Here is a 24640-nt window from a genome sequence, read left to right as displayed (position 1 = left end):
CTGGAGAAAGCACACACAGTTTTGAGGAGAACGTACAAACTCCTTCTGGGCTGCAGTGGGAATTAAACTCACATTGTGATTGCTGGCAGTATAAGATTTATGGTACCATGCCACAAGTGATTTTCAAACGTACTAAGTGATTTGTTGTTCCTTGTAGTAACATGTCCAAAAGTGGTTAACATGTTACGTGGTTGAGGTATAAAATATTAAAAATTGTTTCTTTTATACCAGCTAGAGTAGTTTTCGCTCTGACGAAGGTGGTTTTATTTTTCCAGCTATTTCTTGCGGTCAGCCCGAAGTCCCAGTGAATGGCCAGCTCTTTGGAGACAAGTTTACCTTTGGGTCCATAGTTCGCTACACTTGTGGTGGATCTCGAACGATAATTGGAAATGATACCCGCGTTTGTCAAGAGGATGGTCACTGGAGTGGCTCACTTCCACATTGCTCAGGTACTGTTCACAATACACTTGGTGTATTTGTCGTGAATGAAGTCTACTCGAATCTACAGAGATTGCCACAAGCCCTTGACTTTACAGCATGTCAAGGTGGTAAAGAAAAAAGTTCAGAGTCAAATTCAGATATATTTATCACGTATATATCAAAATGTACAGTGAAGTGTGTTATTTGTGCTAACAACCAAAACAGCTTGGGATGTGCTAGGGCAGCCCGCAAAGCTTAGACTTATTTCCATCAGCCTGAGCCTAAGATATTAGGAGATGTGAAGGGTAAGTTTTTTACGCAGAGAGTGCCGAGTGCGTGGAATGGGCTGCCAGCGACAGTGGTGAAGGTGGATACAATAGGGTCTTTTAAGAGACTTCTGGACAAGTATATGGAGCTCAGAAAAATTGAGGGCTATGGATAATCCTAGGTAATTTCTCAGTTACTCATGTTTGGCACAGCTTTGTGGGCCAAAGGGTCTGTATTGTGCTGTAGGTTTTCTATCTTTCTATGAGCTTCTCATCTAGGGCCGAGATTTCAAAGTTAAAAGTAAATTTATTACCAAAGTAAAGACTTTCTAGTTCAAGTTCAACTTATAGCTTATTTTTGTGATAAGCATACATACACAGAGCATAAATATTATTATTTGCAGCAGCACAGTACGGTATCGGATGTTGTGTCCTGGAGCCAACATGTAGGTGCAATCACAAGGAAGGATTACTGGCATCTATGCATTCACCGTAGCTTAGAGGTTTGGCTTGTCACCAAATACCCCAACAAACCTTTACAAATGTGCTGTTGTAGGTATCCTGACTGGTTGGATTCTGGTCTCCTTCAGCAATTTGAATGCACCAGAATGTGAGAAGCTGCAGAGAGTCGTGGATTCAGCTCAGTAAATCATGGGCACATCCCCCCCCACCATCACTAATACCTACAGGAGATGCTGCCTCAAGTACTGGAGTACTCCATGACTCTAGAAGTAGCACATGGAGGAACAGGCAAGAGAGAAAGTACCACTAACGAAGAAACAGAAATTATGAGCCTTTAATTTGTGTAATTGCACAGGGAATAAAGGAGACTCCTGGCATCTACACCTGTGCAGATAAGTTAGGAAATCTAGATATTCCTGTTATAGTCAGAGAGTCATAGAGCCTTGCAGTTCAAAGTTCATAGTAAATACAAACACAATATAATCAATGAAAATTGCACACACAATCAAAGTGCAAAAGACAACAAACTGCAAATGCAAAAACAGAAAAATAATCAAAATAATAATAAAAATAAGCAATAAATATCGAGAACATATCAAGACCTTGAAAGTGAGTCCATAGGTTGTGGAATCAAGTCAGTTTTGGGGCCAGTGAAGTTAAGTGAAGTTATCCCCTCTGGTTCAAGAGCCTGATGGTTGAGGAGTAGTAACTGTTCCTGAAGCTGGTAGTGTAGAACCTGATGTTTATGTACCTCCTTTCTGATGGCAGCAGAGAGAAGCAAGCATGGCCTGGATGCTGGGGGTCCTTGATGATGGATGCTGCTTTCTTGTGACACCGCTCCTTATAGATATGCTCAATGGTGAACAGGGCTTTACCAGTAATGGACTGGGATGTATCTCTTCAATCATCTAGTCAATGCCAAAGTATTATTCTGCCTAGTCCCATCAACCAGCATCTAGACTATGGCCCTTCGTACCCCTCCCTAATCTCATTATGTCAGTGATATAATACCTGTCCACAGCTCTTTCACATCATCTGTCAATATAATCAGCAAGAAATCATCGATTTGATGAAAGGGCTGTAATTAAATTGTTAATGGTTAATATTCCTTCTCTGGCCTCATAAAGTTATCTTTTGAGTGATATCTAATTCTGTCTAAATAATTATTGCAAGGCTTCCAAGATTTTAAATTGATTTTACATGTTAATTTATGTTCTTTCATCTTCTGCCTTAATCCCATGGGTGAAGTCCAATCCTTATTGTACTCAATGTAAAGTACAAACTAAGCTTAAAAAGTTCAGTTGGTCTTAGAGTAGGTTATAAGGTTATTGTGGGCCGAATGCCTGTATTCTGCAGTAGTGTTCTATATGGCCACTTTATTAGGTACATCCAGCACATAATAAAGAGGCCACTGAGTGCACGTTCGTGGTTTTCTGCTGCTGTAACCCATCCACTTCAAAGTTTGATGTGTTGTGCATTCAGAGATGCTCTTCTGCACACTACTGTTGTGATGTGTGGTTATTTGAGTAACTGGCATTTTCCTGTTGGCTTGAATCAATCTGGCCGTTCTCTTCTGACCTCTGTCATTAACAAGGTATTATCATCCACAGAACTGCCACTCACTAGATTTTTTTTTAAAAATTGGCATCATTTTCTGTAAACTCTGAAGACTGTTGTTTGTTAAAATTCCAGGAGATCAGCAGTTTTTGAAATATTTAAATCACCCCAACAATCATTTCACGGTCAAAGTCACTGAGATGATTTTTTCCCCCATTCTGATGTTTGATTTGAACAACAACTGAAAAGCCCCTTGACCACACCTGGATGCTTTTATGCATTGAGTTGCTGCCACATGATTGGCTGATTAGATACTTGTATTAACATTCAGGTGTACAGGTGTACCAGATAAAGTGGCCACTCAGTGTATGTTCTTTCAAACAGAGAAACATATGCTTTTGTATTTTCTGCCCAAGGGGAGGAAGGAGAAGGGAGAATATCCATGGTGGATCAGATCTTTGACTGTGTAGACACTGTCCATGGAGTAAAGCCTAGTTTCTCTGATGTTCTTATCTGTGTCCTCAACTCTGCTGTTTCTTGCAGTTTTGGGCACAGCATTTGCTGTATCAAACGATTATGCATCCAGACAGGAAACTTTCTGTGGTGCAAATGAATTATTGATGAGGGTCAATGGTAATGTACAAAATTTCCTTCACCTCCTGTGAAAGAAGGATATTTTAGTAAAATAGAGCAAACAAGTTGTACTGAATTGTAGTGCGGAAGTTCAACACAGCCACCAATATTCCTGTAGGTTTTACCTGTGTGGGGTAGATAATAATGTAAATTAATGAGTGCTGTTAGGAAGCAGAAATTACTGCTCCCTAGGAGATTAAAGAGAAACACTGTGGAGGATTACGAGTCAGCATGTTGCCTTGTTGACTTAGATAATTATCAGGGAAAAATGTCCAGCGTACTATCCCAGTGATTCAGGGCCTTGTCTGAATTCTGAAACTTCATCACTGATCACACAGCAAGGTGCTGCTGTTCCTCACTGTTCTCAACAACTGGAGATGTGACTCGGAGCCATTGGACAGCTGTTAGCAATATTTAGCAACAATCAATCGTGGTGAATACTGCTGTGGAATTTGGATGCTGTGTAGTTGTTCCTAGTCTCTTAAGTTTTAGAAAGCTTCAAGATTCAAGATTGTTTATTGTCATTTCAATAGTACAGGAGAATAAAATAGAATAATAAACCAGAACAGAATAGTTTAGAAGAATGAGGGAGATCTCGTTGAAACCTACTGAATATTATAAGGCCCAGATAGAGTGGATGAGTTATCTGTAAAGGGTGAGCCATGGACTGGAGGACATAGCTTCAGAATAGAGGGACATCCATTTGGAACAGAGATAAGGAGGAAGTTCTTTAGCTAGAGGATGGAGAATCTGTGAAATTTATTGCTATGGATGGCTGAGGAGGCCTAGTCATTGATATATTTAAAGTGGAGGTTGATAGTCTCTTAGCAGGTAGGAGAATGGGGTTGAGAGAGATAATTAATCAGCCATGATGGAATAACAGAGCAGACTTAATGGGCCAAATGGCCTAATTCTGCTCCTATATCGTATGTTCTTGTCATCTTATGGTAATGATTGTTACTCCAGATCCAATGCAGCATAAAACAACATATTCAGCATAAAAAACACAATATATAACATAAGCATTGGAGATCCTGTGGATGTTGGATATCCAAAACAACACATGCAAAATGCTGGAGGAGCTTAGCAGCCTCTATAGAGGGGAATAAACAATCGATGTTTCAGGCCGAGACCATCATACAAAAAGTAACATGATTAAAGGCTCATGCAATTATGAGGAGACCATCCAGATGCTAGTTTTGTTGAGAGTTGATCATAATGTACAGCTCTCCCCATGAGTTCTCGGTGTTGGTGCTCAGGGGCTTTGATGGGGGACAGCAGTGATAAACTTGGCATAGTTATTCATTACTCTCCATTACACATCAATAGCTCTGCCATGGAGAAAGTGAAGAGCACAATATTCCCTGTTGTGCACATAGCAGATGATCTCTCCTCCTCACTAGTCAAGAAAGCACAGCAGCTGAGGTAATTGAGGCACACACAAATCCTCATGCCCGTTCCAACAGCTTTCTATAGGAGCACCATTGAAAGCATCATGCTTGGCTGCATCTTTGTGTGGTGTAAAAGCTGCAAGGTATCTGGCCTCAAAACCCTACAGAGGATAGTAAAAACCACCAAGTAGATCAGTGGGGTCTCTCTCTCTCCAATTTTTGTGACATCTATCAGGAGCATGGTAGACAAAGGGCACGGAGCATTGTTGAGGATCCCTACCATCATTTCCACAATCTCTTGACCCACTATCATCAGAAAGGGCTGCCAGACTAGGAAACGACTTCTTCCTCTAGGCTTTGAGACAAATGAATACCCTGCTACCACTGAGGTTTCATCACTACGACAGCAAGCTAGTTTCTATTTATTGCTTACTGTTTACCTGGGCTGCACACTACATGCATTTTGAATTATATTGAATTGCTCTGTGTGTGATATATGTTTTGTGGGAGCATTGTTTCATTTGGTTGTATAGAAGTATAATTGGATGACAATAACCTTGAACTTGTAATTAAGACAATTAAACTGTGAAGAACTAATGAACTCTATATCAGAGCTTTATATTGGTCACATTAAATGTAGTATTGATTGGAGGATTTGGGGCAGGCATGCCTATTTTGCTTCAATTGCATTTTCTTCTATCCGCTGCACTTAGACAAAAAAATTCCAAAATGGACTACAGCTGAACTATTCTTATGTTTCAGGATTCATTGGAATGATTTTGCTTGGCATTGTCCAACAGACTGCATCTCAGAATCAGAATCCGAACCTGTGTTTTGAAATTTGTTGTTCGGCAGCAGCAGTACAGTGCAAGACATAAACTATTAAGTTATAATAAGAAATATAAAAGATGAATGAATAGTTCAAAGAGAAAGCAAAATAAAGAGGTGGTGTTCATGGATTCATGGATGATTCAGAAATCTGATGCTGGAGGGGAAGAAGCTGTTTTTGAAATGCTGAGTATGTGTCTTAAAGCTCCTGTACCACCACCTTTGTTTGTTGTTTTATGACAGCAGTACCATGCAATACATAATAATCACTACTTCAGAAATAGTGTATAAGAGGAATGCCAACCTAGGGTTCATGGGCCACTCGGAAATCTGACAGGGGAGAGGAGAAGTTGTTTGTAAAGCCTTCCTGATGGTAGTAATAAGAAGAGGGCATGTCCTAGGTGATGAGGGTGTGCTGCGTTCTCGAAGCACTGCCTTTTGAAGATAGTAATGACATTATTTATAGAGTATTTTTTCATACAGACAATGTAATTCAATGTGCTTTACAATAGGATAAAAGTGTAAAATAAACATGAACATAAAAATGAACATGAAAATAGAAGACCAAAAGATTGTTGAGGCTACTGCACATGATGAAGCTGGCTGAATTTGCAACCCTCTGCAACTTTTTCTGATCATGTAGATAGATAGATAGATACTTTATTCATCCCCATGGGGAAATTCAACTTTTTTTCCAATGTCCCATACACTTGTTGTAGCAAAACTAATTACATACAATACTTAACTCAGTAAAAAATATGATATGCATCTAAATCACTATCTCAAAAAGCATTAATAATAGCTTTTAAAAAGTTCTTAAGTCCTGGCGGTAGAATTGTAAAGCCTAATGGCATTGGGGAGTATTGACCTCTTCATCCTGTCTGAGGAGCATTGCATCGATAGTAACCTGTCGCTGAAACTACTTCTCTGTCTCTGGATGGTGCTATGTAGAGGATGTTCAGAGTTATCCATAATTGACCGTAGCCTACTCAGCGCCCTTCGCTCAGCTACCGATGTTAAACTCTCCAGTACTTTGCCCACGACAGAGCCCGCCTTCCTTACCAGCTTATTAAGACGTGAGGCATCCCTCTTCTTAATGCTTCCTCCCCAACACGCCAGTGCAGTGATGCAGTGGCTTTCCCATACTAGAAGATGATGATACAACCAGTCAGAATGTTCTTCATGGCACAAATGTGGAACTTAGTTGGAGTTTTTGATAACATGCCAAATCTTCTCAAACTCCTGATGTAAAATAGCTGCTGCCATGCCTTCTTTGTAATTGCATCAATATGCTGGGTCCAGGAAAAGATCCTCTAAGATGTTGAAGATGTTCACCCTTTCCGCTCAATGAGGATTGGTGGATGTTCTCTCAATTTCCCCTTCCTGAAATTCACAATCAACTCCTTGGTCTTACTGGCGGGAGTTGTAGCTGTGACACCACTCAATTTGCTGATCTATCTCACTCCTATGGCTAACACGAGTATATCTCACTCCAAGGTGCTTGGAGGTAGGTACAGAGGGGATGTCTGGGGTAAGTTTTTTTATGCTGAGAGTGATGAGTGCATGGAATGGTGAATGCTGGCGACAGTGGTGGAGGTGGATACGATAGGATCTTTTAAGAGACTCCTGGATAGGTACTTGGAGCTTAGAAGAATAGAGGGCTATGGGTAACCCGAGGTAATTTCTAAGGTAAGTACATGTTCGGCATAGCATTGTGGGCCAAAGGGTCTGTATTGTGCTGTAGGTTTTCTATGTTTACATGCTTCCTGTATACTTCCTTGTCACCATTTGAAATTCTGACAATAGTTATGTGTTTGTCAAATTTATAGAGAGTGTTTGAGCTGTGATTAACCACACAGTCATGAGTGTGGAGAAAATAGAGCAGTGGGCTAAGCATGCATCCTCGAAGTGCACCAGTGTTGACTTTCCATAAAGAAGAGAAGTAATTTCCAATCTGCACTTACTGTTGTCTCCTGATGCGGAAGTCCAGTTGCAGGGGGAGGTACAGAGGCCCAGGTCTTGAAGCTTATTGATTAGTACTAAGAGAATGATGGTGTTGAATGTTGAGCTGTATTCAATAAACAGCAGCTGGATTTAGATAATGTTGATGTCCAAAGCCAAGTGAAGAGCTAGTGAGATTGCATCCATTGAAGATCAAAGTAACCCCTCTAGAGTTTAACCTTGCATATAAATTTCATATGTTTATTAAGCATTTAGTTTTCATATGCTGAATGCATAATTGAATTGTTCAGCACAACAACTTTCAAATTTGCTGTTTCTCCAAATAACTAATGGAACGGCAGGTCACAGAATTGTCCAGATCTAATCATACATATTCCAGGAAGACTAGTTTTATGATTTCTCAGGCTTGGATGCACTTGTGCTGACAGATGCAATTTTTTTCTCAAATCTCCAGCTTCACATTAACCCTCACTTAACAGCTGGTGCTGTGAATTGTGTGATGTTCTCTGCCAGTCAAACATTTTTTGTGGGATGAGGGCAAATTCCAACAACATCCTGATAACTGAACCTCTGTGACTAAGGCTGGCCAGTGTTTGTACCAAGTTATTGTGATGTGCGTTGACTAGCAGCAGCTAATCCTGATCTTTCATAGCATGCATTTGAAGTTACAGTTATACAGGAGCAAAGCAGGTCCTTTTGACCAACGCATCCAAATATAGTCTTAAATAGACAAGACCATTTGTCTGTGTTTAGCCCATATTTCTCTAAAGATTTCTAACCCATGAACCTGTCCAATTTTCAAACATTGGAACTGTACCCATCTTTATCAGTATTATTTTTTTAATTTGCACAGATAATCTTCTTTTACACAATTGTTGATTGTCAGTCTTGGTGCGTAGTTTTCATTGATTCCATTGTATTTCTTGTTTTACTGTGATTGCTGACAAGAAAATGAATCTCAGGGTACTATATGGTGACATAAACATACTTTGATAATAAAATTACTTCAAAATTTGAACTTTACCATATCCTTGTTCTATACACCGACCACTCTTTCAGGGGAAAAAATCTTCCCTTTCTCACCTTAAACCTATGCCTCCTAATTTTGGACTCCAGGGAAAAGGCCGTGTCCACCTGTCTTATCCACAACCCTCATGATTTTACAAATCTCTGAAAGGTCACCCCACAGTCCCTTTCAAAACGATCAGCCTCTCCCCATACCCATGCTCCCCAGTCGCTGTAATGTCCTTGTGAATCTTTTCTGCACTCTTTCCAGTTTACTGCAATCATTCTAATAGCTTATTTTATCGTTCAGCATGTGTCTCATTATAATATTTAATGGTTTTTCTTTGCATTTTTTTTGAGGAATAGAGAGCACGTCAGTAGGGTTAGTATTTTGCTCTGGGTGTCGGATGTGGGAATCCTGGGAGTCTTCCAGTCTCCCAGATGGCCACATCTGTGCCGGGTGCACCGAGATGCAGCTCCTGAGAGACCGTGTTAAAGACCTGGAGCTGCGGCTCGATGACCTACAGCTTAATAGGGAGAGTGATCAGGAGATAGGGAGCAGCTAGAGGGAGTTCGTCACCCTGAGGCTGCAGGAGTTAGATAAGTGGGTGACTGTCAGGGAAGGGATGTGAAGAGCTCAGACAGTAGCGAGCACCCCTGTGGCCATCCCCCTCAGTAATCGTTATCTTGTTTTGGATGTGATGCACCATCAATAACTCTCGGAGACGAGAGGCAAGATATAGGCTTTTATTGGCTGGAAGAAAGAACAAGCAGCAATTGACCACCACACTACATCCTGGAGACTGAGGCCGGGGCTCAGGCTCCAATCGCCTTTATACCAGGCCGTGGGAGGAGCCACAGGAGCAGTCAGCGGGGTGGGGGGGGGCGTGTCCAGACAGGTATATGTAGTTCACCACAGGATGCTGTTGAGGGGGGTGACCTGACAGAGGACGACCATGGCATTCGGGTCTCTGGCACTGAGCCTGGTTCCGTGGTGCAGAAGGGAAAGAGGAAGATGAGGAATGTGGTAGTCATAGGGGATTCCATTGTGAGGGGAACGAACAGGAGGTTCTGTCAGCCTGATAGAGATACCCACATGGTGTGTTGCCTCCCAGGTGCCAGGGTACGGGATGTCTCAGATTGGGTGCAGAGTATTCTGAAGGGAGAGGGTGAACAGCCAGAAGTCTTGGTACATGTTGGTACCAATGACATAGGTAGAAAAAGGGAGGAGGTCTTGAAGAGAGAATTCAGTGAGTTGGGTAGGAGGCTGAAAGGCAGGACCTCTAGGATAGTAATCTCAGGATTGCTGCCTGTGCCACGTGCTAGTGAGTGCAAGAACAGCGTGATCAGGCGTATTAATGTGTGGCTGAGAGACTGGAGTAGGGGGCAGGGATTCAAATTTCTGGATCATTGGGGCCTCTTCTGGGGGAGGTACGACCTGTAAAAAAAAGATGGCTTACCCCTGAACCCAAAGGGGTTCAATATCCTAGCAGGCATGTTTAACAGAGCAGTTAGCAAGGGTTTAAGCTAACCTGGCAGGGGGATGGGAACCGAAGTGATAGGGCTGAGGAAGGGGAAAACAGAAATAAATCAAAGAAAGCATGCAACAAAGATTACAGAAAGAGCAGGCAGGAGATGAGGCTTAATCAAAGCCAGTGGCATGAGTTACTGGGCAAGAGAGGCGTGGTGCAGTTAAAACAGAAAGCAACAAATACTGGACTGAGAGTGTTGTATTTGAACGCACGCAGCATAAGGAATAAAAATGGATGATTTTGAAATTCAGCTACAGATTGGCAATATGATGTTGTGGCCAACTCTGAAACTTGGCTAAAGGATGGCTGCCATTGGGAGCTGAACGTACAAAGATATACAGTATATCAGAAAGATAGGTTAATAGGCAGAGGAGGTGGTGCGGCTCTGTGTATAAGAAATAATATTACATAATTGGAAAGAGATAACATAGGACTGGCAAATGTAGAGACTCTATGGGTTAGTTAAGAAATGACAGGCCTCCAAACAGCAGCCAGGATGTGGATTACAAATTACCATAGGAGTAGAAACGGCATGTCAGAGAGTCAATGTCATGATAATCATTTGGAATTTTAACATGAAAGTGGATTGGGAAAACTAGGTCAGTACTGGACCCCAAGAGAGAGAATTTATAGGATGTCTAAGGGATGGCTTTTTAGAACAGCTTGATGTTGAGCCCAATAGGAGATCGGCTGTGCTGGATTGGGTGTTGTGCAATGATCCAGTGGTAATAAGAGAGCTGAAGGCTAAGGAACCCATAGAGAACAGTGATCACAATATGATCGAGTTCACATTGAAATTTGAGAGGGAAAAAACAAAATCCAATGTGTTGGTATTTCAGTGGAATAAAGGAAATTACAATGGCATGAGAGGGGAACTGGCTAAAGCTGACTGGAAAGACAGCAGAGCAGCAACAGCTGGAGTTTCTGTGAAAAATGAGGGAAGTACAAGACAGATATGGACAAAATAAGAAAAAACTTTCAAAGGGAAGAAGGACACTACCGTGGCTGACAAGTGAAGTCAGAGCCAAAGTAAAAGCAAAAGAGAGGGCATACAAACAAGCCAGAGCTAGTGGGAAGGTAGAGGATTTGGGGAGCTTTTAAAAATGTGCAGAAGGAAACTAAGAAAGTCAATGGGAAGGAAAAGATGAATTATGAAAGGAAGCTGGTGACTAATATCAAAGAAGATACTATAAGTTTTTTCAGTATACAAAGGGTAAAGAGTTGAGTGTAGATATTGGACAATAGAAAATGATGCTGGAAATAATGTAATGAGAAATGCTGAGATGGCAGAGGAACTGAATGCATATTTTGCATCAGTCTTCACAGTAGAAGACATCTGCAGTATACTGGACATTCAAGAGTGTCAGGGAAGTGAATATTGTTCAGTGAACATTACGACTAAGGAGGTACTCAGGAAGCTTAATGGTCTGAGTGTGGATGAATCTGGACCTGATGGAATGCACCCTTGGGTTCTGAAGGAAGTAGCCGGAGAGAATGCGGAGGCATTAACAGCAATCTTTCAAGAATCGGTAGATTCTGGCATTGTACCGGATGACTGGAAAATTGCAAGTGTTACTCCGTTATTTAAGAAAGGTGGAGGGCAGCAGGAAACTATAGACCTGTTAGCCTGACATCAGTGGCTTGGAAGTTGTTGGAATCTATTGTTAGGGATGAGATTATGCAGTACCTGGAAGCATACGACAAGATAGGCCAAAGCCAGCATGGTTCCCTGAAAGGGAAGTCCTGCCTGACAAACCTATAGCAATTCTTTGAGGAAATTATAAGCAGGGTAGACAAATAAGATGCAGTAGATGTGGTGTACTTGGATTTTCAGAAGGCCTTTGACAAGGTGCTGCACATGAGGCTGAGTAGCATGGAATTACTAGCATGGGTGGAGCATTGGCTGGTCAGCAGAAAACAGAGAGTGGGAATAAAGGGATCCTATTCTGGCTGGCTGCCGATTACCAGTGGAGTTCCACAGGGGTCAGTGTTGGGACCGCTGCTTCTTACGATGTATGTCAATGATTTGGACTACGGTATTAATGAAGTTGTGGCTAAATTTGCTGATGATACAAAGATAGGTGGAGGAGCAAGTAGTGCTGAGGAAACAGAGAGCCTGCGGAATGAATTAGATAGTTTAGTGGAATGGGCAAAGAAGTGGCAAATGAAATACAATGTTGGAAAATGTATGATCACGCACATTGGTAGAAGAAATAAACAGGCAGGCTATTATTTAGATAGGGAGAGAATTCAAAATGCAGAGGTGCAAAGGGACTTGGGAGTCCTTGTGCAGGATACCCTAAAGGTTAACCTCCAGGTTGAGTTGGTAGTAAAGAAGGCGAATGCAATGTTGGCATTCATTTCTAGAGGTATAGAATATAAGAGCAGGGATGTGATGTTGAGGCTCTATAATGCACTCATGAGACCACACTCGGAGTATTGTGTGCAGTTTTGGGCTCCTTATTTTATAAAGGATATACTGACATTGGAGAGGGTTTAGAGAAGATTCACAAGAATGATTCCAAGAATAAAAGGGTTACCATGTGTGGAACATCTAGCAACTCTTGAGCTGTATTCCCTGGAGTTCAGATTAGATATGGCAAAGTTATTTCCCATGGTAGGGGAGTCCAGGACAAGAGGGCACAACTTCAGGAATGAAGGGCATCCTTTTAGAAATGAGATGTGTAGAAATTACTTTAGTTGGAGGGTGGTAAATCTGTAGAATTTGTTGCCACGGCAGCTGTGGAGGCCAAGTCACTGGGTGTGTTTAAGGCAGAGATAGGTATGTTCCTGATTAGCCAGGGCATCAAAGGGTATGGGGTGAAAGCAGGGGAGTGGGGATGACTGGAAGAATTGGATCAGCCCGTGTTTGAATGGCGGAGCAGACTCGATGTGCCGAATAGCCTACTTCTGCTCCTATATCTTATGGTCTATGGTCTAAGATCAGGGGAAAGGAGTGGCTTCTTTCCCAACCAACTCTTTTCTTCTGGACTTAAAGCATAACAAACAACAAGACTTCTGGGTTCTGCCACCTTCCCTTTAAATCCTGATGCAGAGCACAGCCCAAAACATCACCTCATTATTCTTCTCCATAAAAGCTGCCTGACTTGCTGAGTTCCTTCAGAATTTTATGTGCATTCCTCAAGAATTCCAGCATCTGCAGAATCATGTGTCTGTGATGAGCCATCCAATAAACTTGCACTTGTCTGTGAACCTTCTGTGGTAGTTTGCTTTACAAATTGACTAGAATATAAAAGCAAGAATGTAATGCTGAGGCTTTATAATGCATTGGTCAGATCACATTTGGAATATGGGAATCAGTCTTAACTAAGAAAAGGTGTGTTGACATTGGAATAGAAATTCACAAGAAATATTCCAGGATTGAAAGGATTAATGTATGAAGAGTGTTTGATGGCTCTGGGCCTGTACTCACTGGAGTTTAGATGAATGAGGAAGGATCTCATTAAAGCCTATCAAATTTTGAAAGGTCTAAGTAGAGTAAGTAAATCATGCTTGACTAATCTGTTGGAGTTTTTCGAGGATGTAACCAGGAAGTTAGACGGGGGAGATCCAGTGGATGTAGTGTACCTCGATTTTCAGAAGGCATTTGATAAGGTCCCACATAGAAGATTGGTGGGTAAAATCAAAGCTCAGGGCATCGGGGGGAAGGCATTGACATGGATAGAAAACTGGTTGGCAGATAGAAAGCAAAGGGTAGCGGTGAATGGTTGTTTCTCGGAATGGCAGGTGGTGACTAGTGGGGTGCCACAGGGCTCGGTATTGGGACCACAGCTGTTTACCATTTACGTTAACGATTTGGATGAAGGCATAGAAAATAACATCAGCAAATTTGCTGATGATACTAAGCTGGGTGGCGGTGTGACGTGATGAGGATGTTAGGAAAATTCAGGGTGACTTGGATAGGCTGGGTGAGTGGGCAGATACTTGGCAGATGGCGTTTAATGTGAATAAGTGTGAGGTTATCCACTTTGGGAGTAAGAACAGGAAGGCAGATTATTATCTGAACTGTATAGAGTTGGGTAAGGAAGTAATACAAAGAGATCTCGGAGTCCTTGTTCATCAGTCACTGAAGGTGAATGTGCAAGTGCAGCAGGCAGTGAAGAAGGCTAATGGAATGTTGGCCTTTATTACAAAGGGAATTGAGTACAAGAGCAAGGAAATCCTCTTGCATTTGTACAGAGCCCTGGTGAGACCACACCTGGAGTATTGTGTACAGTTTTGGTCTCCAGGGTTAAGGAAGGACATCCTGGCTGTAGAGGAAGTGCAGCGTAGATTCACGAGGTTAATTCCTGGGATGTCTGGACTGTCTTACGCAGAGAGGTCAGAGAGACTGGGCTTGTACACGCTGGAATTAAGGAGATTGAGAGGGATCTGATTGAAACATATAAGATTATTAAGGGATTGGACAAGATAGAGGCAGAAAATATGTTCCAGATGTTGGGAGAGTCCAGTACCAGAGGGCATGGTTTGAGAATAAGAGGTAGGTCATTTAGGACAGAGTTAAGGAAAAACTTCTTCTCCCAGAGAGTTGTGGGGGTCTGGAATGCACTGCCTCAGAAGGTAGTGGAGGCCAATTCTCTGGATGCTTTCAAGAAGGAGCTAGATAGGTATCTTATGGATAGGAGAATCAAGGGATATGGGGACAAGGCAGGAACCAGGTATTGATAGGAATTGATCAGCCATGATCTCAAAATGGCGGTGCAGGCTCGAAGGGCCGAATGGTCTACTTCTGCACCTATTGTCTATTGTCTATTGTCTATAGATGTGGAGAGAATATTTCCCATAGTGTTGGAGTTTAAGACCAGAAGGTACAGCCTCAGAATACAATGTAATCTCTTTAGAACAGAGATAAGTAAGATTTTCTTTAGCCAGAAGATAGTGAATCTGTGAAGTTTATTCCAACAGACAGCTGTGGAGGCCAGTTCTTTGGATGTACTTAGAGCAGAGGTTGATAGGTTCCTGATTAAAAAGAGCGTGAAAAATTATGGGGAAAAGGGCTGGAGAATTGGGTTGAAAGGGATATTAAATCAGTCATGACAGAATGGCCAAGAACACTTGATGGGCTATCTGGCCCAATTCTGCTTCTATGTCTTATGGTCTTATGATCTTTCAGATACGGAAAACAAATTCAAGGGGGAGGGAAAGAACATGTTTTTCATTAAAAATTTAAAACAATACTTAAATTTCATTGCTTTCTCTGGGAAGGAGTTAAAACTTACAACACCTTTGAACGTTTACAGGGAGTGCACAAATCCTCAGTTTTTTTCTGTGTATAACATTAGGGACACACACTAACATCACACTCTGTGGCCACTTTATTAGGTACACTGGTACACTTGCTTGTTAATGCAATTATGTCATCCAGACTATATTGGATGGGACTTACACATTTTATTTTGCATGTGTAGTAGATGAAAGTTGGTTTTGGATTTACATTGACTCGCGTTGTGAGTACTTCTTGCCCAGTGTAGTTAAAAGACTTGAGGTAAATCTCAATGATTCTTCAATCTTCTGATGTTTTCCAAAATACTGCAGCAATAAGACAAGTCATAAATGAAAACATTAAATGGATATATTTTTGTCTCTTGGGAAGAATTACTTGCTGTTTAATATTAAATTAAATGTCACTTATTTTATATCTTGTTTTATTAAAGTATTGGGGAAATTTAACTTTTTATTTTTAATGACACAAAATAACCATAATAGCTGGACAGAAATCAGAAAGCAGCTATCCGTGATCCTATCAAAGACTGTTAAAAAGTTTTATTTTTTTACCTACAACCCCACTTATGTAACTTCCTTAAAGATGTTATAGCTGGTGGAGGGCAGTGGGGATGAGCTCTCTCTACATATAAATGACATGTGTCTCAAATAGCCTCTGACAACCAAGCCCAGCTCCTGGCCTTCATGTGAGGCTTAGTCACTATGCCCAGCGGAACTGTTTCTATTGACAGAATAAGGGGCAAATGTGGGATACTCGTGCCTTAAAACCAGTCACTATGGGCAGTTGGGGCCCCTCAGCCATAATTGACAGCTCATTTAGGAGAAAGAAATTTCAAACCTCCACTGCATTGCAGCTACATCCATTCATGGGGAAGGCTTCAGGAGTAAACCCAGAGGAAAAATCGGGAGCTGGAGTCCCTAGGGCAGTCCAATGTTGAGTTCAACACTGACTGGAAATGTCTGCAACATTGCTGATGCAAACTGTATTGGTCCCTGCTGTTCTTTTGGATTCATCAGCTGGGTGGAGAGGGGGAGCCTGCTGCGTGGGCAACAGCTTGCTCTCTGTATTTATTTGTTTACTGAGATACAGCACAGAATAGGCCCTTCGAGCCATGCCGGCCAGCAATTCCCCAGTTTAATTCTAGCCGAATCACAGAACAATTTACCATGACCAATTAACCTACCAACCAATACGTCTTTGGACTGTGGGAGGAAATCAGAACACCCGGAGAAAACCCACACAGTCACAGAGGGAATGTACAAACTCCTTACAGGCAGCAGCAGGAATTGAAGCCGGGTCATCTGTGCTGTAAAGTGTTGTGCTCACCACTACACTACTGTGCTGCCCTTGCTTGCGTATCACATAGACTACTAGGACGCAACATCCACGGTCAACCCCAACCAACAGAGGATGTCCTCCAATCCCACGGATGGAAACAGTTTGGTAAAATGGCAAATAAGCCAACCTGAGAAATGTTTGAGATGTCAATAGTCTTGCAATTCTGAAATTAAAAGTAAAATTACATAATTTTCAGAGAGTACACAGCAAAGCAATGGACACCCTATTTCAATCAGTTGGTAGCATCCTCTGTGTATCTTTCATTATGTGCATTCTCTCTCACAGATTAATCCAGCCTTTCCTTACCTGCACAGTCAGTTCGGTTCAGTCACTGTGTTGCAAATGATCGCTGCTTTCTTCCTATTGATGTATCTTCTCAATGCCCTATTGTCCTTTTCTGGCTATATGCCACTATAAAGATAAAGATTAGCTTTCTTTGTCGCATGTGTAACAAAGCATGCAGTGAAATGCATCATTTGCATCAAATCAAATTAGCAGTGGTTGTGCTGTTGCCATTCATCCAGCATCAAAATAGCACGCCCAGAACCCTCTTATGCTAATCCCTTGGGAATGTGGGAGGAATCCAGAGGACATGGAGGAAATTCATGTGGTCATTTGGAGAACATACTAACTGCTTCCAGAGAGTGGCAGCAATTGAACCTCAGTCAGTGGTTGCTGGTGTTGTAAAGCATTGTGCTTACCTCTATGCTACTGTGCTGCATCCTCAGCATTAACTTTCCACTCAGTTTTATGTAGTCTGCAAATGTGGAAATTATATTTTAATTAAAAATGGGAATAATGAAAATAGGTGTTTGATGTTTGGTGTAGGGTCATGAGGAGTGTTATCTTCTGTGTTTCATCTCCCTATGACTGTGTGACTCTATAATTCCAAAGTCTAAACCATTCATTAATGGAAAGTCTGAGCAATAAGCCACCTGTTACAAATCAATTTCCATTAATTTCCTTCATCCTAGAGACTTTCTACACTCTATATCTTAAACATGCTGAAACTATAACACAAAGACAAGGTGATGATTATCCTCATTGATTTGGTGTGCTGCTTTCAGAATCATTTCAAGATGTGACACCTTTCGTAAGGATTTGGAAAGTGGGCAGTGCATACACTGCTGTTTGCTTCAATAGTGCTGAGCTCAAAAAGGTTGAAAACTTCAAGTTCCCAGAAATGGACATCACCAGTAGTCTGTCCTCATCCAAGTATGTGGATGCCATGGCCAAGACAATGCACCAGCACTTCTACTCTGCCTAGACATTTGGAACATCCCCTTTCATGTAAAATAGAGGGCATCCTAACAGTTGTCGTACCAGGTGCATCATGCCTTGGTACGGCAACTGTTCTGAATGTGGTTTCAAGAAATTGCAGTTAGTTGTAGACACAGCTCAGCACATCACAGAAACCAGCCTACGCACCATGGAATTTGTCTACACTTCTTGCTGCCTCATCAAAAGCAGCCAACATAATCAAAGATCCAACCCACCCTGGACATCGTCTCTCCTCTCACCTTTCGTTGGGTAGAGGATATAAAGGCCTTACAACACGTACCACCAGGCTCAAGGGCAGGTTCTACCCAACTGGTATAAGCCTATTGAATAGATCGATTTTATGATAAGAAAGAATCTTAATCTCACAGTCTACCTCGTCATGGCCTTGCACTTTGTCAACCTGAACTGCACTTTCTCTATAACTGTACTACCTTAACACACTGATGTAATGAAATGATCTGTATTGGACGGTATGCAGAACAAGATTTTCGCTGTACCTCGGGACACATGACAATACAAAATCAACGTAGTGTCAGTTTTTGACACTCACCTCAATGATTCCAAACCTATATACTCACTTTTAAGAACACTGCACCTCATGTTCTCAGTACTCTATTTATTTAGTTAAAATTTGCACCATTTGCCTTCTTTTGTCTGTCTTTGTTTACGTTTTTTTATAAATTCTATTACATTTCTTTATTTTCCTGTAAATGCCTGTAAGAAAATGAATTTCACCACAGTATATGGTGAAATATACTTGGTGGCCACTTTATTAGATAACTCCTGTACCAAATAAAGTGACCACTGTGTGTAAGTTTGTGGTCCTCCACTGCTGTAGCTCATCCAGTTCAAGGTTCAATATGTTGTGTGTTCAGAAATGCCCTTCTTCATATCACTGTTGTAATACGTTGTTATTTGTGACTGTTGCCTTCCTGTCAGCTTGAATCATTCTCCTCTGAGCTCTCTCGTTTTCGCCTACAGAACTGCTACTCACTACACGTATTTTGTTTGTTTTCTACACCATTCTCTGTAAACTCCAGAGAATGTTCTCTGTGAAAATCAGAGAATATCAGGAGTTTCTGAGATGCTCGAATAACTCCGTCTGGCACAAAAAAAAATCATTCCATGGTCAAAGTCATTTACATCACATTTCTTTCCAATCTGATGTTTGGTCTGAACAAAAACTGTACTTCTGGACCTTGTCTGCATGCTTTTATACATTGAGTTTCTGTCACGTGATTGGCTCATTAGATATTTGCATTAATGAGCAGGTGTACAGGTATACCTAAAAAGTGGCCTCAGAGTGTACATACAATCTGCTTTGACTTTGACAGCTCCGCAGAGGTGAAGATAAGCCACCCTCTTGAGCTGCTCCAACTTGTTTGCTCAACCTACCTGTAACTTTCCAAACTGTTAACTAATATTTATCTTTGCAAAAAGAGCACCGATAATATCACATAACAGATTAATAAATTAATTTGCTTTGACAAACCTAAGGTTTTTTTTTGTTTCCCAGATGGTATTATTTTCTAGAGGCTTGGGTTTTGAATATAATGATTCAGACACATAATTAACAACTGGCTGATAAACCTATTAGCGGACTTGTTGGTGCATGCGAGAGCTGTAGGTATGCCCTTTGGTTCTGCAATGCAAATTTTTCAGGTAATTTTCTGCTCGGCAAAACATCAGAGCCATTAAAAGAAATCGAGTAATCTATAAACACCCACACACAATTGTCATTCCAATAACTTTTGTAGTCAAATGAAAAATAATTTCAGTTCCAAATAAACCTCCCCTGAATTACTTGTGTTTAGCTCCCTATCTAGGGTTTAAGGAAGAAATGAATGTCAGTCTCAAAAAATCTTTACATTGTTTCCTAATCAGTTAATTAAAGAGAGACAGAGAGGGAGAGAGGGAGGGGGAGGGGGAGAGAGAGAGAGACCTCTTTGTTGACTATCAGCTTCTGAAGAGGGTAGAGGGTTAGAGGGTGTTGGGAAAGATGTAAGAACCTGTGTCACAGTTCATCCCAACAGTTGCATCACAGAGGACTGGCTCTTCCCAGGCACACGTACAGAGACAGGCATCAGTTGTTACTGACACATCATCAACTTGTTGTAAGAGGCCCTTAGTTCTGCCAGCACAGCAAGATGTCCATAGAAGAATGCTGCTGACTGGCATGTTCCAGGCTTCAAGAGTACGTGCTGAGGGATGCACTGAACGTCGATGCCCCCACTGCAAAGGCTCTGTGGGGAAGAACCACAGTGTAGTGATCTTCTGCTGCTGGACAGGTAAGGCTTGGGTTGTGTAAGGAAGTACTACAATTATTGTGGTAGTGTATTATCTCAGGCGGCCACCTTGATGGCAATAATCCTATTGGTTGTAAAGAATGTATTAAAATACTGCTTATCACATTGACAGTGAACATAAGAATGGAAAGGCATTTTGCAGTTTATTCTTGTAAGATATTTGTAGCAATATCGAAGTTCAAGTTTAATTATCATTCAACCATTTATGAATAAAGCCAAATAAAACACCATTCCTCTGGAGCCAAGGTGCAAAGCCCACAGCCCACAGCACATCATATATTGAACACACATGGCTATTATAGCAGAAAAACATCCAGTCACCAAAAAAATATATAGTCCAAGTCCCTGACTGGCATTGATGGTGCATGGGATGTTGTCCTGGTCCAGTGTGTCTTCCACTGAGTGAACACTGGAGGGTAGTTTAACAAATTTAGCAAACATTGAATCCAGGAATAGTTGTGAAGTAGATATTAGCACAGATAAAAGGTACCTATGCATGTTCATGGACAGGAACGTTTGAGAGGGATATGGGCCAAATGTGGGTGAATGGAAACATTGGTCAGCATAGAGCAGTTGAACAGAAGAGCTTGTTTCTGTGCGGTCATGATTTTATGACTCTTAAGTTAATCACAAGAAAAGAAATGCTGATGTACACTCAGTGGCCACTTTGTTTGGTTCACCTGTACACCTGCTTGTTAATGCAAATATCCATGCCAACAACTCGATACATAAAAATATGAATACCTGGTCAAGAGGTTCAGTTGTTGTTCAGACAAAACATCAGAATGAGGATGAAATGTGATCTATGTGGCTTTGATCATGGAACACCAAATAGAGTGCTGACCTCCTGGGATTTTCACACACAACAGTTTCTACAGTTTAGAAAGAATCATGCAAAAACAAAAAAAAAACATCCAGTGAGTGGCAGTTCTGTGGGAGAAAATGCCTTGTTAATGAAAGAGGTCAGAGGGGAATGGCCAGACTGGTCCAAGCTAACAGGAATATTTAAAGATTCAAATATTCAAAGTACATTTATTATTGCAGTGCTGATAGTATACAGTAACCAACCACGAGATTCATCCTTCCACAGGCAGCCATGAAACAAAGAAACACCATGGAACCCATTCAAAATAAACATCGAACACACAATGTGCTGTTAATGGGGCCAGTGAACAATAACCATGAGTAGCCACTTCAGATTGGAATAAAATGGAAGTCACAAGGGCTTGAGCGGTTGAGGTAATAGGCATAATAAATTTGGTTCCAAAGAAAATAAATCTCAAGGTAGTACATAGAACATAGTTGTGCCCACAATGATGTGCCATTCAAATTAAATTAGTAATCAAATGGGCAAATTAACTAGGCCCCTCTGCCTACACAATGTCCACATCCTTCCATTTTCCTCACACTCATGTCTATTCAAACACCTCTTAAAAGTCCCTACTGTATCTACTTCTACCACTAGCCCAGACATCCACCTCTCTATGTGTAAAAACCTTGCCCTTCACACCTCCTTTGAACTTACCTCCTCTTACCTTAAATGCATCCCCTCTGGTATGAGATATTTCAATTGTGGGAACCGTATGGTTGTACTTGGGGCGGTGCAATCGCATAGCAATCAAAGCAATGTTTTACAGCGCTAGCCTCCTGGGCTCAGTTCCCTCCACTCTCCACAAGGAGTTTGTATATTCTCCCAGTGACCGAGTGACTTTTCTCCAGTTTCCACCCACATTCTGAAGGCGTATGTGCCAGTAGGTTCATTGGTCATATGGGTGTAATGGGACAGCATAGACTCATTGGGCCAGAAAGGCCTATTACCATGTGGTATCTCTAAATAAAAATAAAATATAGACTTTGATGATATACTTTCAATTTTGAATTTTGAAGTATTTGAGAAAGAGGGACAAGTAGAAAGAGACAGAGCTCCATTTCAGGTCAAAGTTATGATTAAAGTAGTTGAAATGGAAGGTTGTGTTCAAGAGCTATGCTTTATGTTGCAGCTCCATAAAACTCTGATTAGACAGATCATGGAATATTGTAATCAGTTATGGCTACCTCTGTATAGGAAGGATGTTGAAGCTTTTGAATTTGACCAGGATGGTGTAAGAATTAGAAAGCATACCTTATGAGAAAAGTTTGAGTGAGTTAGGGCTTTTCTCTTTGGAGTGAAGGATGATGAGAGGTGATGAGATAATAAAAGGCATAACACATGCATTGATGAAGGGTCTCAGCCCGCAATATCAATTATTTACTCCTCTTCATGTATGCTGCCTGACCTGCTGAGTTCCTTCAGCATTTGTGTGTGTGTGTATTGCTCTGGGTTTTCAGCATCTACCGAATCTCTTGTGTCTATGATAGGAGGTAAAAATTGAATGGATAGCTGGTGACATTTTCTTTAGGTAGAAATGGCTAGTATGTGGGGTGGCATAAAATTTAAGATGAGTGGAAGAAAGTATGGGGATGGAAGAGGTAGGTTTTTTACACAGAGAGGTGTGATTGTGTGGAATGTGCTGGTACAGGTGGATGTAGAGGCAGATACATTAGGGGCATTTTAAAAAAACTCTTAGATAGGCACATGGATGGTAGAAAAATGGATGGCTATGTAGGAGGGAAGTATAAGATTGATGTTAGAATAGGTTAAAAGGTCGGCGCAACATCATGAGGTACTTTTGAGCATAGGAAGTGGAGCAGGCTCTGGACAGACATGTCACTGTGAGTACGAGAAGTGGAATTGAAATGGCTGGCTGCTGAGAGATTCTCATTTCAAAGATCCTCTATAAAAAGAGAAACAGTAATTGCTTCAAGTCTGGGACCCTTTTTCCGAGCCAGGAAAGAGAGTGACACTGAATTCCATTTTCTGACATCATTCCCACCCTTATCTGCCTATCACTCCTCCTCACCTAGAGTATTTTAGAACTACAACATTACCTAACAGTTCTTGAACTCAGTCTCACGACTTTGAGGTATCTAAGAACGAAAACACCAAGATCCCTCTGTTCCTCCACACTGCTAATATTCCTGCCATTAACCCAGTATTCTGCCTTCAGATTCTATAATCTGTCTTCAGTTTCAGAATTTGAAAGTCATTTTCACAATTCAGGGCTGTTTCCGGGGTTTCAGTAGGCCCTAGCTGAGAATACAGCCTGACTGGGAGAACAAACAGAAGTTATGGACAGATGGACAAACTGCGAGAAGGGGTGAAGAAGGTCTCTCAGCAGGGGGGCAGAGTTCATTCCAGATGCTGGGGAACAATCAGATTCCTGAATCTCAGTGGGCCGCTGCATGTAAGGGTATGTCAGAGCAAGATGTAAAGTGCTGAGCCAATAGAATCCAAGGTCATAGTGGCAATGCTTTGGTGTATGCTGGGGCTGGAAGCAGTCACGGCTTCTTTTAGCTTACTGTCAACAAGGGAAAGGAAAGCTGACCACATAGATTACAAGATGACGGCAAATCCAATAAATTTTTGATGATTGCAGGATTCTCTTTGACTAAAACACAATTTAAACCATAGACCATCAGACAGCGGAGCAGAATTAGACCATTCAGCCTATCGACTCTGCTCTACCATTCCATCATCGCTGATTTATATTCCTCCTCAACCCCCTTGTCCTGCCTTTTTCCTGTAACATTTTGCGACCCTACTAATCAAGAACCTATCAACCTCCACTTTAAATGTATTCGGTGACTTAGCCTCCACAGCTATCAGTGATGATGAATTCCACAGATTCAGCACCCTCTGGCTAAAGAAATTCCTCCTCATCTCTATCCTTTTATTCAGAGACTCTGACCTCTGGTCCTAACCCCCCCCCCCCCCCACAATATGAAACACCCTCCCCTCATCCATTCTATCTGGACTTTTCGATATTCTTACAGGTTTCAGTGAAGTCCACTTCTTTCTTCTAAACTCGAGTAAGAACAGTCCTGCAGCGATTTATACAGATGGTGCCAGGACTTGAAGAACTGAGTTATGCCCATTGAGATTCAGATTTATTTATCACAGTGAAGTGTGCCTTTTCAGTTATCAACCAACACAACCTAAGGATATGCTGGGGGAAGGTCTGCAAATATCACCACACATCTGGCGCCAACATAACATACCCGTGATATAAGCAGAATAACACAAGCAGCAACAACAAAAGAAACCAGCCCCTTCTCCACTTTCCCACCTGCCCACTCACACACACACCGAAGGGTTGAATAGGTTAGGATATTATTCCCAGGTGCGGAGTGGAATGGGGGGGGGGGTGGATTTCATAGAGGTATACAAAATTATAAGCAACACACACAAAATGCTGGTGGAATGCAGCAGGCCAGGCAGCGTGACAAAGGGTCTCGGCCTGAAACGTCGACAGTGCTTCTCCCTATAGATGCTGCCTGGCCTGCTGCGTTCCACCGGCATTTTGTGTGTGTTGCT

General features: G+C 41.6%; 1 protein-coding gene across 1 annotated transcript in view; it reads left to right on the top strand.

Moving 5' to 3' along the window:
• The window catches only part of LOC140733433 (CUB and sushi domain-containing protein 1-like), a 2013313-nt gene that overhangs the window by 1905393 nt on the left and 83280 nt on the right, over positions 1 to 24640 (top strand). The window contains exon 56 of the mRNA XM_073056756.1: positions 276 to 449. Within this exon, the coding sequence (XP_072912857.1) occupies positions 276 to 449 (174 nt within the window). The remainder of the gene's footprint in view (positions 1 to 275; positions 450 to 24640) is intronic.

The sequence above is a fragment of the Hemitrygon akajei genome, chromosome 9, assembly GCF_048418815.1.
Source record: "Hemitrygon akajei chromosome 9, sHemAka1.3, whole genome shotgun sequence".
Classification (NCBI taxonomy): domain Eukaryota; kingdom Metazoa; phylum Chordata; class Chondrichthyes; order Myliobatiformes; family Dasyatidae; genus Hemitrygon; species Hemitrygon akajei.
Note: the sequence above shows the minus strand (reverse complement) of the source record. Positions and strands in the feature narration are given on the sequence as shown.